The sequence below is a fragment of the Oryctolagus cuniculus genome, chromosome 2, assembly GCF_964237555.1.
Source record: "Oryctolagus cuniculus chromosome 2, mOryCun1.1, whole genome shotgun sequence".
In the NCBI taxonomy this organism is placed as follows: domain Eukaryota; kingdom Metazoa; phylum Chordata; class Mammalia; order Lagomorpha; family Leporidae; genus Oryctolagus; species Oryctolagus cuniculus.
In genome coordinates, this window is record NC_091433.1 from 110,196,215 (window position 1) to 110,214,840 (window position 18,626).

General features: G+C 44.8%; 1 protein-coding gene across 5 annotated transcripts in view; it reads right to left on the reverse strand.

Annotated features, from left to right (window-relative positions):
- VWA3B (von Willebrand factor A domain containing 3B) overlaps positions 1-18,626 on the reverse strand; it is a 275,082-nt gene that overhangs the window by 135,557 nt on the left and 120,899 nt on the right. For all 5 annotated transcript variants that reach the window (XR_007915479.2, XR_007915488.2, XM_051835635.2 and 2 more), the window contains exons 13-14: positions 8,892-8,990; positions 182-364 (exon numbers count right to left, since the gene is read on the reverse strand). Coding sequence is in view for 3 of the 5 variants with exons in the window: in XM_051835635.2 (XP_051691595.2) it covers positions 182-364; positions 8,892-8,990 (282 nt within the window). In the remaining 2 variants the exon portion in view is untranslated. The remainder of the gene's footprint in view (positions 1-181; positions 365-8,891; positions 8,991-18,626) is intronic.

The window sequence follows — 18,626 nt, forward strand, 5'->3', positions numbered from 1 at the left end:
CATAAGCACCTAGCTCAGGATGTCCTTGGACCGTACCTTGAGAAACACTGGTACGCTCATGCTGAGTGATTCATTTCTTCAACTTAGTTCCCTTTGCACTTGGCTGTTTTCCCAACTAAGGTGATGCCCACAGGTGTCTGCCTTGTAGTGAACACACACTCTCAGCCCATCAAGCTCTTACCTGAACCGCTTCCGGAGGAAGGGGATCCTTACAACCAAAATTATAGGAATGAAACTCTCCTCCAGTCAAAGAAGCAAGCTCTTTCAAAAATGTATTTGCTGTCTCATCATGGTAATTGAAGGAAATGGCATAAATAGGAATTTTCTGAAAAACTCTGACTTGATCCATGACCATTTCAGGTGGCTGAAATAGGTTTTTGAACAGGAAAAGGGGAGATGGAAAGAGAGAGAAAGGAAAGAAAAACAAGACATGAAGATCCTTAATTTTTTGCTACAGATCACAAAATTCTCATATAGTAGTTCATTACTCAGTGGTGACTGGCTTCTTATAAATGTGTCAATTCAATTCATCAAACAAAGCAAACTTTGACAAGCAGGGAGAGTACAAAGACCAGTAAGACATGGTCATTGCTCTCTGAGAGTTCAGGCTTTGGTGGGAAAAGAAAGTTAGGAGAGATTTGACTAACCAAAGCATTCCACCGCAGGTACACCTAGGCCTAGGGTCCAGGCTTCTCAAGTGGTGTGTATGCTTTAGACCTCTTACAGTGCTGGGGTCAGAACCATGGTAGAACATCTGGCACTGGGGATTCTGTAGAGTAGTCTCAGGGTTCTCAATATGGCTTTCAATGCATCCCCCACACAAAGAGGAATTTCTACCTCTGACATGCTGTAGACAGCTTGCTTCCCACAGAGAAGACAAGAGACTTTTATTCAGCATCCTCCTATGTGTTGGGCATTCCTGTTCGGATCCTAATCTCTTGCTTAATCCTGACAACTGTCTTGTGAGACAGTGATGGAAAGATTGCTAATTACCTATCTAGCAACCATTGCTCTCCTCCTTTTTTTTATTATCAAAGCCCTGGTTTTCTTCTCACAGCAGCAATGTGCCAGTTAAAAACACAAATAAACAACAACGACAGATGTATGTAAAACCCACCATTTGAGATACTCTGGCAGCTAGAGGTGGCCTTGTGATCTAGTCCTGGCTAGTTAAGACATAGGCAGAAAGGCTCAGGGAAGGGATTCCTTTTCACCAAAGACTAGATCTGCAAGTAAAAGACTAATGTCCTTCTCCCTCTCCCTCTCCCTCCCTGGAAGCAGACACACTACCTGGAGGTCCAACAGCCCTCAAGACTATGAGGGTGGAAGTCATATATAAAGATGGTGGAGCACAAAGTAAAAGGAAACTCATGTTCTTGGAGACATCCTTGAGTACCTGGATAACCTAGACTAATATAACCTAGACTAATTACCACTGTATGACCTAGACTAATTACCACTGTACTTCCTATTCACATAAACATAAAGCCTTCATTTGTTTCAGCCATCTGATATCTGCTCTTCTGCTTTTCCCCTGGAATATGCAACTCTCATCAACTTACAGGATGCACAAGAGATAGAAGCTCAGAAAGAACATATATTTCCAGGGTCACTGGAAAACTGGGATGCAATCCTGATTCTGGCACTAGAATTGATGCCAGATGTGTGAAGACCGTCTCTTGGTAGGGATCAGCCCTCTGGGAAAATGAACTCCCCTGCCACCTCTTCTCTACACCCTACCACAGCCCAGCTGGGAAGAAACTGCTTCTGATTCTTCTGCCCCACCTAGCTCTGTGGGTTTCAGGGCTGGGAGATCCTCTTCATGGACCCAACTTGCTGGCTCCTTTAGCCAGTTCCTACCCTTTGACCTTTAACCTTTCCTCATATATTTTTCCAAGGCAGAGTGATCAAAGAGAAAGGGGACTCTGGGCTCATCACAAGCGAGCATTGTGCATCTCTCTCTCACACACTCTCTCTCTCTCTCTCTCTCTCTGCCTAGAGAAGTCAACAGTTAAATGGTCCTCAAGGGTCTGGTCTCAACCCAGCCATCACTTAACACACAGCCTTGTTCTCTGTGGCTGCAGTCCCAAGCCTATTCCTGCCCACGAGTTCATCATTACCACTACTTCCTCTGTCTCTCCTCTCTCTTCTCACTGTCAACTAGTTTCCTACTAAACACCAACCCAAACAGCTGGTCAGCTGAAGAGCTGACCCCTCTGTCTTGTCAGCTGCAAGGAGACAGCAAAACCCTTTACTGCTGCCTCTCTTCCTTCAACTCAGCTTCCATCTGTGGGCTCCTTGTACTTACTAGGCACTAAGATCTCTGCTTGTGTCTCTCGTTGGCTCCCTGCTACAATGCTTTGAGGTTGATACTACCATTAGTCCCCTTTTGTACCAGGGACTCCTGTCCACTGCCCATCTCCTTCATATACAAGACTACATTTTGTTGGTTTGTTAGACACAGTGCCAGCCACAAACTACTCCTATACTGACTTACAGATGAGCTATTTGGGAAAGGAAAGAAACACTGATTTAGTACCGACTGTGTGGGTACCACACATCTAGGGATGAGAGTCTATCTATAGAGCAATTTCCATCACTCTACACAGTTAAATTTCCATCACTTGCACCCAGCCCAGGTAGCCCCTTGTGCTAAGCCTGCATGATATTCCAGTGCCCCCAGGTGGCATGGGAGAGCTGGACAGAGGGTGGGTGCCCCTCGACTGCAGAGGGAGCTCCATCCCTGTGATGGGAAAGAGCCATTCCTTCGCTCCCACACTCCAGGGAGTCCTTCCAAAGGCTTACATCCATTCCCCAGCTTTGAAAGGCAGCAGCCACGGCAGCACCAAGTACAAGTAAACACCTCATCCCCCAGCCTGACCAACCCTGGCCATTCCCTTCCACTTACTCCAGCAGCTGGTGTAGGCTGTGGAGGGGAGAGCCCACTGCCTGTCTAGCTCCTGTGCAACAGCAAGGCAGGCTTTCTCAGCCCTGGCACCCGATGCACACACCTTACGAAGGCTGCCAGCTCCCTCAGGCCCTAAGAGGAGGGCCAGCAGCACAGCTGAATGACTCTCCTTGGTCCCCTCCTATCTGAGTCGGTACAGGCGGTACACCTTCCAGCACAAACAGCAAGCGGGGGCGACAAGCAAGGCAGGGCCCTGGTTCTCCTGGCTGCCTGAAGCTGATTACCTGTGCCTTTGCCATCTCCTAGCCCTCCCATACCTCCTGCTCAGCTTTATCCTCTGGTTTAATACAGAGGGTTTCTTGGTTTCTGCAGGGGCGAGCCCCTAACTTTGAAGAAGTCCTCAATGACCACAGCCCAAGCTGGGCTGGTGTCTTCCTGCGAGGCCCTCCCGTGGTAGTCCACAGTTAAGAGACGCCCACTAATGGATAGCTGCCTACTGTGTATCTGAATCCTTTTTATTGAAGACTCTTTCTCAGAACCCCTTTAACTTGATTCATTTTAAGGGTTTATCTCGATTTTAAATGCTACCCTGGACACCTAACAATCCAGCAATGAGTTGGTGTCCACACTTCTTTGTGGGTTCTTCCAAGTACAAAGCACTGTTGAATATGTGAAACGATAACATTGGCCTAAGAAATTCAGTCAGTGAGAATAAAAAACTAATGGGGTTGAGAGGTACACCTTAATATCTTCTACATAAAAATGAACATCAAACATCAGAGTCCCTTTGCTCTTTTGAAAAACTCTAAGGAATAACACAAAACAAATAGACTATCTGTGTGGAAAAAAAAGCAAATATGAATGCAAAACTTCTCAAGATTTGATAAATTATGTCACGGGAAATTTGTATATTCTGATTCTATATCCTGGGTTCTCTGGTTTAAGTGAACACAGACCTGTAAGAATCTGGTGAAATCTTCAGATCTTCTCCACAAAAACGTGAGTGCACTTTGTACAAACTATTGGGAAACTCCAAACCCTCGCAAGTCCCTGACAGGCAGTAGATCAGGAGTCCTCAAAATGCTGCCAGAAGGAGTGTTCTTTGGTCTGTCCTCTTTTTTTTTGGGGGGGGGGCACTATTTGGTAGCATCCATCAATACCATTTGGGTGGCAGATGTTTAACCTAGCAGTTAAGACACCCATATCCCACACCGGAGTACCTGGGTTCAAAAAAGCAGCTCTGGCTCCTAACTCCAGCTTCCTGCTAATTTGAGCACCAAAAGGTGGCCCTGATGGCTCAAAGTGATTGGGTTCCTGCCACCCATGTGAGATGTGGCTCAAGTTCCCTGCTGTTGGCTTTGACCCAGCCCATCACCAGCCTTTGTGGGAATTTGGGGAGTTAACCTGCAGATGAGAGTGCCCTCTCTCTCTCCCTACCCTCTTCCCCTCTGCCTTCAAAATAAAAATTTTAAAATATGTACCTTTTGACTGAGTCCACTTCTCAAAATTTATACTACATATGCGCAAAATGAAATAAGTATACAATACCTTTTACAATATTCAGTATAATGGAAAGATTGGAAACAGCCTAAATGCCCATCTCCATGAGCCTGGTTAAATAAATGATGGATTCGCCATGTAATGAAACCATAAAAAGAACAAGGAAGCCCTTTATGAAATGATATGATACAGCCAGCGCTGCGGCTCACTAGGCTAATCCTCTGCCTGCGGCGCCGGCACACCAGGTTCTAGTCCCGGTCGGGGCGCCAGATTCTGTCCCAGTTGCCTCTCTTCCAGGCCATCTCTCTGCTATGGCCCAGGAGTGCAGTGGAGGATGGCCCAAGTGCTTGGGCCCTGCACCCCATGGGAGACCAGGAGAAGCACCTGGCTCCTGGCTTCGGATCAGCGTGATGCACCGGCCACAGCGGCCATTGGAGGGTGAACCAACGGCAAAAAGGAAGGCCTTTCTCTCTGTCTCTCTCTCTCACTGTCCATTCTGCCTGTCAAAAAAAAAAAGTGATATGATGCAATCTACATTGTCTTATGAATAGAGGTACAGAATCATATGCTAATATTTATATTTTTAAAAGATCAAATTTATATAAGCATACTTCTACGTACATAACAAAGTATTTCTGGAAGGAGATTTTAAGAAATTAGAAATATCAGTTGCCTCCTAGCTAGTACAGGGATGAGAGGAAGGATTTCCTTTATGTGCTTTTTGTATCCTTATAGTTCACACTGTAAATGTATTACTATATTAAATTAATACTTATAGAAGCCTTACTGAACCCATATAGTGGAAAATGATGCAGTCATTGAGAACGATGCTTTTCATTTTCTCTTAGAAAAAATGTGTGACATAGTAGATGAAAAAATTCAAAACAAAATTGAATTATAGGGGCCAGCACTGTGGTGCAGTGGGTTAATGCCCTGGCCTGAAGTGCTGGCTTCCCATATGGGCACCAGTTCAAGACCCAGCTACTCCACTTCCAATCCAGCTCTCTGCTGTGGCCTGAGAAAGCAGTAGAAGATGGCCCAAGTCCTTAAACCCCTGTACCCTTGTGAGAGACCCAGAAGAAGCTCCTGGCTCCTGGCTTTGGATTGGCGCAGCTCCAGCCATTGTGGCCAACTGGGGAGTGAACCATCATATGGAAGACCTTTCTCTCTCCTCTCTCTCTATGTATCTCTGACTTTCAAATAAATAAATAAATAAATCTTTATTTAAAATTGAATTATGAGTATTTTTCTTCTTTATGCTTTTTCTAAAGTGCCTATAGTATAAGCAATTTTTAAAAAAGATTTATTTTATTCAATTGAAAGAGCTACAGAGAGAGGTAGAGACACAGAGAGAGAGATCTTCCATCTACTGGTTAACTCCCCAAGTGGCCACAATGGCCAGAGTTGAGCTGATCTGAAACAAGGACCCAGGAGCTTCTTCTGGGTCTCGCAAGCACTTGGGCCATCATTGGCCATGGCAGAGAGCTGAATCAGAAGTGGAGCAGGGGCCAGCGCTCTGGTATAGCAGGTAAAGCTGCCGCCTGCAGTGCCGACATTCCATATGGGTGCTGGTTCTAGTCCCAGCTGCTCCATTTCTGATCTAGCTCTCTGCTATGGCCTGGAAAAGCAGAAGATGGTCCAAGTCCTTGGGCCCCTGCACCCATGGGGGAGACCCGGAAGAAGCTCCTGGCTCCCGGCTTCGGATCAGTGCAGCTCTGGCCATTGCGGCCAATTGGGGAGTGAACCTGCAGATGGAAGACCTCTCTATCTCTCTCTCTCTCTGCCTTTCCTTCTCTCTCTGTGTAGCTATGACTTTCAAGTAAATAAATCTTAAAAAAAGAGGAGGAGGAGGAGAAAAGAAGAAAAGAAAAGAAGAAGAGGAAGAAGAGGAAGGAGAAGAGGAAGGAGAAGGAGAAGAAGAAGAAGAGGAGGAGGGAGGGGGAGGGGAAGGGGAAGAAGAAGTAGTAGTAGTAGTAGTAGTAGTAGTAGTAGTAGTGGTGGAGGAGCAGCTGGGACACAAACTGGTGCCCACACGGGACACATCTTTAAAACAAACCAACAAAGGTTCATGGAAAATGTGTATCATAAAAACACCATGTGTGGATTTCAGTTTCTCGCACCAAAATAAACTTATCTTTTAATTCCTCTTATCCACAAATTTTGAAGTCCTCTCAAATTTCCAAGGGCTTCTGGATACCCATCTACTACAGTTGCATAAACTCAGCTTCCTCCATCAGCAATCCCTAAGCTTGCTCCTTCTTGACCTGAAATTTCTATCAGTTAATAATTAATTACCAGAAACCAGTCACCTGCCTGCCTCTGCACTGCTTCCACGTTCTCCTCACCTGGTACTTCCTGCTCTCCAGCTGGTCACCACATCTTGCTGATGCCACTTTCCCTGTCCCATCCCTGAAGACAGTCCCCTCCTTGCTGTTCCGCTGCTTCTGCCCAAGGCTGGGCCCGCGCCAGCCCTCATCAAGGGCCCAGCAGCAGGTGCTCATAGCTCCAGCCCTCCCTTGGCTCTACTGAGGCCCCTTCCAACGTACAGATGGATGAGACCTGAGAGTTCCCCACAGCAGGGACGACTTCCTTTCTTTTTTTGAAAAAAAAAAAAATTTATTTACGTATTTGAAAGGCAGAGTGACAGAGAGAAAGCAAGAGAGACAGAGAGAGAGAGAGAGAGATCTTCCATCCACTGGTTCACTCCTCAAATGGCTGCAACAAGCAGGGCTGGGCCAGACTGAAGCCAGGAGCCCAGGACTCCACCCAGGACTCCCACATGGGTGGCAGGGGCCCAAGTACTTGGGCCATCTTCTATGGCTTCCCCATGCTGCTAGTAGGAAGCTGGACAGGAAACAGAGCAGCTGGCATGGAAACCAACATTCATATGAGATGTTGGATCAGAGACAGCGCCATGACACTGGACCAAGGCCCTCCCTTTCAACGTGGCATTCAAGAACCTTCACACTCCCCTCCAGCCCAACGTTCCTGCTTCACCCTGACACTCTGCCACCATCGCCCTGCCCTCAGCTTGGGCTCTGAGCACCCTCTGTATTGTTACACCTCCGTCCCTTCTGCCCAGGGTGCTGGCAGTCTCCTCTGTTCAGAGAATTCCTTCTCGACACAGCGCAAGGCCCCCTCCTCAGTGGCACCGTCTGCAGGCTTCTCTCCCTCTTGTATGGTGGAATTCATGGCTCTGTACTCCTAGACAGAGCCCAGGCCGCTCGTTCCCTGTGTTGTATCGGAGTTAACAGTATATGCCCAGCACAGCCCCCAGAGCTAAGCTCTCCCTACGGCAGGATCAAGATATTCCATCATGGTAGTGTCAAACCTTGGCACTGCACATGGAGCCTGACAGACACAATAACCTGCCTCTGAATGGAAAATACAATGAAGACAATAGGAAAATCACTCCAAATAAAATTATACTTTAAACACTATCTCTCTGCCATGAATTTAACACTATAGTAAAAAAAAAAAAAAAAGTTGCTTTACTATTTAATCCCTAACCATTTGACACAGGATAAGTTAGAATATTTATCTAGCAGTCTGCATATGCAAACATCTTAGGAGGAAGGACGCAAGTTGATACTAATTCACTCCAGCGGTTAATTTACACTGTGCCGGCCTGAAAACCCTCGTATTTAGTTCCTGCCTGGAGCATGTCTTTCATTCACAAAGCTCAAAGCTGAACAGACTCCTCTAACACTGTTCAGTGATTTTCCAGCCAGGCTAAACAAAACAAAGAACATTTCACTAGAAAGGCACGCTTTTGTTTAAAAGAGGGCGAAGCTAAATTTAGAGGTGAAACCTAGGACATTGTGCAGTGCCGTGCTTAGGTTCAGAGTCCTCCAAGGAAAACAGTATGGAAGACTCTCCCAACTCTCAGTTTGTAATAAAACATGAGCCAGTCTTCCTTGAAGGCAGATGGCTCTGAGGTTGGCCTCCAGGTGTGCCCCACGTTAACCAATGTTCACCACCACAGAAACTCTCCACAGGGCTCTAGCGGACAAAGGAAATCCTTAGTGTGCTTTCTCACCTCCAGTCTGGGCCCCCAGGTTAAGGAAGAATCAACAGTTTTTCCATGGCAGTTGAAGAAGTCTCCCACACCCATTCACAGGATTCACTTTCACAGCTGGCAAGTCTCTCTGTCCCCGGTTCCGATAAGGACCTGATCGGGTCTCTCTCTGTCCCCGGTTCCGATAAGGACCTGATCGGGTCTCTCTCTGTCCCCGGTTCCGATAAGGACCTGATCGGGTCTCTCTCTGTCCCCGGTTCCGATAAGTACCTGATCGGGTCTCTCTCTGTCCCCGGTTCCGGTAAGTACCTGATCGGGTCTCTCTCTGTCCCCAATTCTGATAAGTACCTGATCGGGTCTCTCTCTGTCCCCGGTTCTGGTAAGTACCTGATCGGGTCTCTCTCTGTCCCCGGTTCCAATAAGGACCTGATCGGGTCTCTCTCCGTCCCCGGTTCTGGTAAGTACCTGATCGGGTCTCCCGTCTGTCAGAAGGTAGATTGCTTGCGTTTCTTTATCAGTAAAGGCGATCTGCAGAGCGTCCAGGGTGTTTGTGGTACTTCCAACCTATGGAAAAGAGAAATACAAGGACATACGTGAATCTCAAAAAAGATCTCACGAACAAGTGGTACTAATTTTCTGCTCTCAAAAAGAAAAGGAAAAGAAGGAAAAGTGGTTGTGAAACGAAAGGTAAATTAAAATTATACTGAGTCATAATTGCAGCCCCGTGATTCTAGGAAATGAAATTTCTGGGTGTGCCATGAAAGTCTCTGCTCTGGCAGTCCAAGAAGAAGCCAGGACTGTGGATTTCCTGTCTTGAAGAGAGAGATCGTAAGCAATTCTGTCTTTGTGTATTTTTATGTGAGATGCTAACTCATTTATTGCTCACTCAGCTGTCAGGAGAGCTCAAACACATAGCCTAAATACACCCTGGTGGGGATTATGCTTGTTTCAAACCAGGATTCACTCATGACACCCAATGCTGGGGAAATACAAGCATGGCATCATTAGCAATCTAACGATGGACACACAGACATATCTCATGTAACCTGACTCACACAGGTCTGGTGACATATATACCTTCAAGCGCATGAACACACTGTGACACCTTATGTGAACGCATGGTATTGAATAGGGGAACCCAAATGTTGTGCTTTACATATGATGGGAATAAACAAGCAAATACAAAAGTCAAAACTAAAATCCATCAAAAGGAGTTGATTGTGGCTCATTCTCTCTTCCACACATAGCAACAATCATACACCATCCATAGAAAAACAAAATAGATAAAATATACATACTACATATCAAGAGAAATTAGTGATAGATTTACATCGATCTCTCAAACTATATCAAACAATATAAATTGAAAAATCTCTTGAATACTTTTTAAAAAAGATTTATTTATTCATTTGAAAAGGCAGAGTTATAGAGAGGCAGAGGTGGAGAGACAGAGAAAGGTCTTCCATCTGCTGGTTCACTTCCCAAATGGCCATAATGGCCAGAGATGGACTGATCCAAAGCCAGGAGCCAGGAGCTTCTCCCAGGTCTCCCATGCGGGTGCAGGGGCCCAAGGACTTGGGATCTTTTACTGTTCTCCCAGGCCATAGTGAGAGCTGGATCAGAAGTGAAGCAGCCGGGACTCAAATTGGCGCCCATAAGGGATGCCACCACTGTGGGCAGTGCTTTTACCTACTATGTTGCCACAGCGGCAGCTCCTCTTGAATACTTAATCAATATGGAAAGGGATAAATTTTTAGATAAATTCAAATTCATTGGGATATACTGTTTACTATGCAAAAATGATCCATACCACAAGACCATAAGATATGAAGGACCCTGAGTTGTCCAAAAGCTGCCTTAAACTTCCCACCTCATCTCAGTTCTAGTCTATCAGTCCAGCCTCTGTTGTAAGAAAACCAACAGAAAGGAATTTCTGTAAAGGGCAATGGTCTGACTCACAGGATCACAAAGACGGCAGAAGAACCTCATTGCGACCTCACACCAGGAGCGAGGTCCCAGATCCTGCCTGGTGGAGCCTCGTGGCAGCAGCATTGCTGATCAGTGCAGCTACAGCTTGCCCCACTGCTGTCACTGGGAGCATAAGCCATGAGCGGAACCAGCCGCCTGCCGACCCTGCCACTCCAAGAGCTACAGTCTATACCCACTACCACTGCCACAGTTCTCCATTGAGCCTGCCATCTGGAGTCATTAACTCTCCATTAAAACCTAGAGGTTGGAGCAAGTGTTGTGGAGTAGTAAGGTTCAACTGCTGCTTGAGACACCTGCATCCCATATTATAGTACTTGGATTCCAGTCTTGTCTTCTCTTCTGATCCAGTTTCATGCTAATGTGCCTGGGAGGCAGAGGATGATGGCCCAAGTACTTGGGTTCCTTTCACCCATGTAGGAGACTGGATGGAATTCCTAGTTTCTGGCTTCAGATTGCACAGCCCTAGTTGTTACAGTCATTTGGGGAATGAACCAGTGGATGGAATATCTGTGTGTGTGTGCGTGTGTGCGTGTGTGTGTGTGTGTATCTGTCTGTCTCCTCCCACACCTATTACTTTACCTTTTAATTAAATAAATAAGACTAAAAAAAAAAAAAAAAACCTCTAGAGGTTATTGTGACTGGTGGTGCCTGGGTCACGTTACCCCTTTACACAAAGGATGCCAGGACTTCCAGCTCCCAGAGTGAACAGGCTCATTCTCTTATAACAAGGGAGGCTGATGGGCAAAACAATGACAGATATCCAAACACATACCCAGCCTCTCTGCTTTCACCCGGGCCATTAGCAGCACCTAAGTACCACGTGCCTAGCACTGTGCGAGGCCTGGGACACAACTTACAAAACCAGCAAACTCTGTGTCTTGAGGGCGCTTCACAGAATGGTGCTGGAGGCCAAGGAAACCACCCTCCAGTACTGGGCCCAAAGCTGTAACAGCGCATGCCCAGTGTAGGATGCATCTTGCTCTAACTGAGAGGGTAGCTACAGACATCTCACAGCAGGGATTGGGGAGACTATTAAAGGATGAGTAGGGTGGGTGGGCAGACATAGAAGGGACGGTGGGCACTCCAGACTCCTATCTAGTTCAGGATTCGCTAAGCAATTCTACACTTGCAAGCTTCTTATGATGAGAAAGCACAGAAAAATGATGTGGTCATGATAATCATAAAAGCAGCACCTATTGAGTACTAGGCTAAGGACTTATTTTCCCTCATTTCTACCTTATGGCATAAGGAGACTCAGGCCCAGCAACTCCCACCTCTGTGTCCCGAAGACTGCAGAGCAACAACAGGTGGGCCAGGGATATGCCTTCCACCAAACCGGAACTGAGTGGGAGCCCCAGACGGCTCAGAAAGCTAATCTGGCACTGGAACAAAAGCCTGCAAATGTAAGTCAGAACTTGCTAAACCTAAACACGATGACTGCCTGCCAAATGAGAAGATATATTTGGGAATAGAGAGTCTCCTAACATATTTAAATTGTCCAGGATACAATAAAAAAAAAAAAAGTCACTCATTGTATCATGCCCAGAACCAGACATACCATATTTGCATGAGACAAGCAATCAGTTGACACCAATACCCACATACAAGCTCCCATATCTGGCACAGTAAAGAAGATATGATATTGATGCCATGAGAGTTTCAGAAAAGGAGTGATAGACTTAAAAGGATTCAAAAAGCAATGGTTGGCCAGCGCCACAGCTCACTAGGCTAATCCTCTGCCTGCACCGGCACCCGGGGTTCTAGTCCCGGTTGGGGTGCCAGTTCTGTCCCGGTTGCTCCTCTTCCAGTCCAGCTCTCTGCTGTGGCCAGGGAGTGCAGTGGAGGATGGCCCAAGTGCTTGGGCCCTGCACCCCATGGGAGACCAGGAGGAAGCACCTGGCTCCTGGCTTCGGATTGGCGCAGGGCGCCGGCCATAGTGGCCATTTGGGGGGTGAACCAACAGAAGGAAGACCTTTCTCTCTGTCTCTCTCTCTCACTGTCTAACTCTGCCTATCAGAAAAAAAAAAGTAATGGTTAAAATCATCTCAGATTTGGTGAAAGATACAAAACTACAATTCAGTTTGCTGGGCAGAGAGCCCAAATAAGATAAAACTGAAGAAGTTCACACAAAGACATGCTATTTAAATTTCTGAAAAGCAAGACAAAGAAAAATCCTAAACACAGCCAATGAAAAACAGTATGTTACCTACAGAAGGACACCAATTCAAATGGTAGCAGTTTCTCATCTGAAAACCACAGCTCTCTGCTGCGGCCCGGGAAGGCAGTGCAGGATGGCCCAACTGCTTGGGCCCTGCACCTGCGTGGGAGACCTGGAGGAAGCTCCTGGCTTCAGATCAGCACAGCTCCTGCCGTTGTGGCCAATTGAAGAGTGAACCAGTGGATGGAAAACCTGTCTGTCTGTCCCTCTCTCCCTCTCTCTCCCTCTGCTCTCTGTAACTCTGCCTTTCAAAAAAATAAATAATTTTTTTTTAAGAAAAGAATTAACATGAGTTTTACTCAGTCTACTCTAGAAAAGAGAAGAGGAGGGAACACTTCCCAATCAGCTTTATAAGGTCACTAGTACCCTGATACTCAAACCAAAGATAATATGTGCTCACATACACACACACAGACACACACACACACACAGAAGCAGAGAGACACACATAGAGACTACAGAGCAACACCTCTCATGAATTAGACATAAAATTCTCAAATTTTTAAAATTTTAGCAAATTGAATCCAACAATATATAAAGTTAATAGTATTCCATGACCAAGTGGGATTTATTCCATGCACGCAGAGCGCTTTCAGAATATAAAAATCGATGTAACCCACTATATCAACAAATCAATGGGGAAAATCCCATGGGCGTATCAGTTTACACAGGAAAGGCTTGACAGAATCAGCCCCTTCTACTACGCTGGAATGGAACGGGGCCTTCTCAGTCTCACAGAGAGCACGTGCACAAACCTGCTGCTAACATCAAACCGAATGGTAAAAGACTGCATTTTCTCCCTTACTAATTAGGAAAAAGGCAAATATGTGTACTCTCACCATGCTTCTCTAACACAGTACTGGAAGTTACAGCCACTTCAATAAAGCAAAGTAGGGACTGGCGCTGTGGCGCAGCGGGTTAAAGCCCTGGCCTGAAGTGCCGGCATCCCATATGGGTGCCGGTTCTAGTCCCAGCTGCTCCTCTTCCGATTCAGCTCTCTGCTATGGCCTGGGAAAGCAAAGGACTTGGGCCCCTGCGCCTGCATGGAAGACACGGAAGAAGCTCCTGGCTCCTGGCTTTGGATAGGCATAGCTCTGGCCGTTGCGGTCAACTGAGGAGTGAACCAGCGGATGGAAGACCTCTCCGTCTTTACCTCTCTCTGTAACTCTGTCTTTCAAATAAATAAAATAAAAATCTTTAAAAAAAAAAAAGCAAAGTAATAAAAGTCACAGAGATCAGAAAAAATAAATACAACCATCTCTGCTTGCAGACTGCTTGATTTTCTACATAAAAAACACAAGATACCTACACACACACACACACACACACACAACTCTTGGAATAAGTAAGTTTAATAAGGTTGAAAGATATAAGATCAACATGCAAAAAATCAATTCCATTTCTGTATGCTAACAATGAATAAGTGTGGAAATTAAAATAAAAATGCAACATCATGGGTAAGCACAGCGGGTTAAACCTCTGCTTGGGACACTTGCATCCCAAAAACAGAGTGGCACTTGAATCCTGGCTACTCGACTTCCAATCCAGCTTCCTGCTAAGGGATCCTTGGAGGCAGCACATTATGATGCTTGGGCCCATGGGCCCAAGTAGGAGATGTGGATGAAGTTCTGGGACCCCAGCTTGGGCCTGGCCCAGCCTTGGCTGTTGTGAACATTTGGAGAGTAAACTATTGGAAAAAAGATCTCTTTTCCTGTCACTCCTTCAAATAGACAAAAATAATTTTTTAGTATTTCACTATATTTTTTGAATAAGATCTATTCATTTATTTCAAGGTAGAGTGACAGAGAAAGAGGGGAAAAGACACAGAGAGAGATATCTCCCATTCGCTGGTTCACTCTCGAAATGGCTGCAATGGTCAGAGCTGGGCCAATCCAAAACCAGGAGCCTCTTCTGGGTCTCCCATGTGAGTGCAGAGGCCCAAGCACTAGGGCCACTCTCTGCTGCCTTCCCAGGCACATTAGCAAGGAGGTGGATTGGAAGTGCAGTAGCCAGGACTCCAACCAGTAACCATATGGGATGTCGGCACTGCAGGTGGTGACTTTTACCAGCTAAGCCACAATGCCAGTCCCTCACTATGTGTTTTATTTTAAAACATAATGTTTGTAAAGCAATCAAATTCATGATATTTAGCATTAATAAAATACTATTTTCCAACACAAACTCTATATATAAATTTTGATAACTGTCCCAGTAACGGCCCCCAACACATCCTCACCCCAGCCAGCTTCAAGATCCAGTTATTCATCAATGTAGAAAAGTCTCTTAACCTTTCTCTTAATCTTTCTTGTATTTACAGTTTTGGAGACTAGAGTTCGCTAGTTCTTTAGGGTGCCTCTCAAATTGAGTTTTTTGATGTGTTCTCATGCTTACATTGAGGTCACACATACTTTGCGGGAACACTTGCAGACCACAGCTTGTCCTTCTTAGGGCACACTTTAAAATGTAATATTGTTTGCAATTGCTCCGAAGAAAATGAAATGTGTGGTACTTCATTACTAAAGTACTTACTTCAGTGCTTTAAGTACTTAACAAATATGCACAGGATCTGTATGCTGAAATTACAAAACGCTGGTGACAAATCGAACACCTGAGTACTTGAACAAACATACTGCATGCATGGATTGGAAGAATCCCATAGTAAAGATGTCAATTCTTCCTAATGGATCCACAGGTAGTTTAATGCAGTTCCGGATCAAAGTGTCAGGTTCTACTGCATGATTCTGTGGTTACCTGGAGAGGGGAGGGATGACTGCCAAGTGACACACGAGGCAATCTGGGGAGGAATAGGACTGTTTTCTCTGGCACCGTGGTCAAGATGTATGGCTGTTTACATTATCAAGATCCAGAGAATTATACAGCAAAAACACGGTCTTCACTGGTATAAATTAAAACAAGATTCATGCAGGCTGAGAGAGTAACCCAAAGTGGAAGGCAGACAGTGACCAGTGAATCTACCTGCATCACTAGTGGATGCTGTAACCACACTGAGAGGAGTGGATGAGAAAAACCTTGACTTTAAAACTTTGGAAAATGGGTTTTTAACTGGACACTGTAAAGATGAAGAGAAACAGACTAGTACACAAACATTATATTCTAACTACTAAATTTGTTTCTCATAGAGTGTGGGTTAGCAATTCTAAAATCACTTTGTATGTGCATGATGGTTGAACATACAGGTAAATACATTACTGATGAGAGTTAGGTTTCTCAGAGTTGAGGAAGTTACAAATAGGAAAATAGACTGATTACAAATGAACTTTGTGGCTCTGGAGTGTATCCAAGAGGTATCAGTATGAATTTATGGTTTGTTTATTTCATATAACTACAGAGAGATATAGAAACAGACTGTTGTATATACAAAGACTATAAAATGTATTCTTTTCTATCTCTATCCAGTGAGAAGGCATAGAAACAGTGACACAGTCCTGTAGCAGTGAGCACATCTAGGTATTCCAATCTAGGTTTCTAAATTCTCCAACATAACATTCTCTAACATAATGAACCAAAGTTCCTTGGAGAAGTGGTAGATTCCAGGGCTGGGACTGAGAATTACAAGGTGATCAAAAACTTTTTCTAGAGACTTAAAGTTAGGAAGTGCAAAGGGAAAAATAAAGATAGACACATATTAGGGCTGGCACTGTGGCACAGTGGGTTAACGCCCTGGCCTGAAGCGCTGGCATCCCATATGGGCGCCGGTTTGAAACCTGGCTGCTCCTCTTCCGATCCAGCTCTCTGCTATGGCCTGGGAAAGCAGTAGAAGATGGCCCAAGTGCTTGGGCCCCTGCACCCGCATGGGAGACCCAGAAGAAGCTCCTGGCTTCAGATCGGCGCAGCTCCAGCTGTTGTGGCCAGTCGGGGAGTGAACCAGTGGATGGAAGACCTCTCTCTCTCTCTGCCTCTCCTCTCTCTGTGTAACTCTGACTTTCAAATAAATAAATATTAAAAAAAGATAGACACATGTGTAAAAGACATGGGAAGTTGCTTGAAAGAGTGCCCAGTGACCAGAGTAGAAACAATTTTCATAACAAAATAACTAATAGTATTGGATTATAACTCCAAGAGTCCAATCAATATTAATGAGGCTATACTGGATTAAATATATGAATTTTAAAAAAGGAAACTTCTTTAAAGAAAAGTTCTAATAAATAAATAAATGTAAAAAAGCACACACAAAAAAATAATCACCATCAACTCATTAATAATGCTATAGGAAAAAACCACCACTGAATGCTAAAATTACTGGGCAGAGTTTAAGAGACCAAAGACATCTGTAGTCTCAAAGTATCTCCTCTAAAACATTTATTATTTACAAATGAATTCACAGTAACTTTACAAAGGAGAAAACCTGGTAAATGATATCTTAACTAAATGATCAGAATTAATAAGGCTTACTAACACTATATGAGCTGTGATGAGATAAGGGCTCATCACCCCTATGATATTCCTTCCCCTGATTCATAGCCCAAATTTGATCACAAGAAAATAATCACTCAAAATCAAAGTGAGCCATACTCTACAAAATATCTGAGCAGCAGTCATGGAAACCATCAAAGTCATTAATGACAAGCAAAGGCTGAGGAACTGTCACAGATTGATGAGAATAAGGACACACTGCAATTCAATGTAACATAAGTGGCAGACATTTGGCTTAGCAGCTAAGATACCGGTAGGGCTCCCACTTCTTCCTGGTCCCATATGGACAGCCTGAGTTCAATCCCCAGCTCTACTCCCAACTGAGCTTCCCGCCAGTGCAGCCCTGGGAGGTAGGCTCAAGTAGTTGGGTCTCTGCCACATACATGGGAGATCTGGTTGAGTGTCCAGCTCCCAGCTCTGGTCTGGCCCAGTCCTAGTATTGCAGGCATTTAGCAAAGTGGAGCAGTTGATGGGAGCTCTGTGTACGTGTGTGTGTCTGTCTCTTTCTGCCTATCAAATAAATAGTAACATTTTAAAATTAAATAAATAAATGTAATGTGAGATTGGTTCCTGGAATATAAAAGGAACATTAGTGGAAAAGGAATGGGATCTGGATAAAGTCTGTGATTTAGTTAATAATATCAAAATAAGAACTGGCCCTGTGGCATTGTGGCCATCTGGGGAGTGAACCAGCAGATGTAAGACCTCTCTCTCTCTCTCTCTCTCTCTCTCTGCCTCTGCCTCTGCCTCTCTGTAACTCTGCCTTTCAAATAAGTAAATAAATCTTTTTTGAAAATAGTATCACTATAAATTTCCTAGCTTTGACTACTATGCTGCATCTGTCAGATGTTAACATTAAAGGAAGTTAGGGAAAGGTATCTGGGAAGTCTATGTCCTATTTTCATAACTCTTTTCTAAGTCTAAGGTTGCCTCAGATTTAAAATGTAAAACAAAACAAAACCCTCCTGCAGGATTTGGATACGCAATCATTGTTGGACAAGTCAGCTGTTAGGGCCCTGTTGAAAAGGTGGTGCGAAAGCTGGAGAGAGTCAGATGGAAAGAACCCCAGGGAAGATGGTCAGGAGCTGCAGTCTGCTTTGTACCTGCTCCCTGGCGGCCTTTGGCCAGACCCCTCCTACAACTACCGACAGCACTGCCCCAGTTGGGCTTCTCTGGCCTTAGGAATGACTGCCTGTTCAGGGACCTACTGCTTTATGACCAGCAGACAGCAGGCTCCAAACATCCTGAGTGGTGTTCTCAATTAACTGGGTTGATTACTGGACCAAATTAGCCAGAGAACAGCAGAAGAATTAGGTCCTCTTCACTACTTTAACTTATTTTTATTGACAAATAGAAAGTAGATATATTTATGGTATGCAATGTAATATTTTGATATATAAGCATGCGCATGCACACACACACACACTGTGGAACAATTAAATCAGGCTAATTAACATATATTATTATTAACATCCATTTGTGTGTGTGTACAGTAAGAACGTTTACAATCTACTCTCTCAGCAATTTTCAAGTGTATGGTATGAAACTGACAACCAATG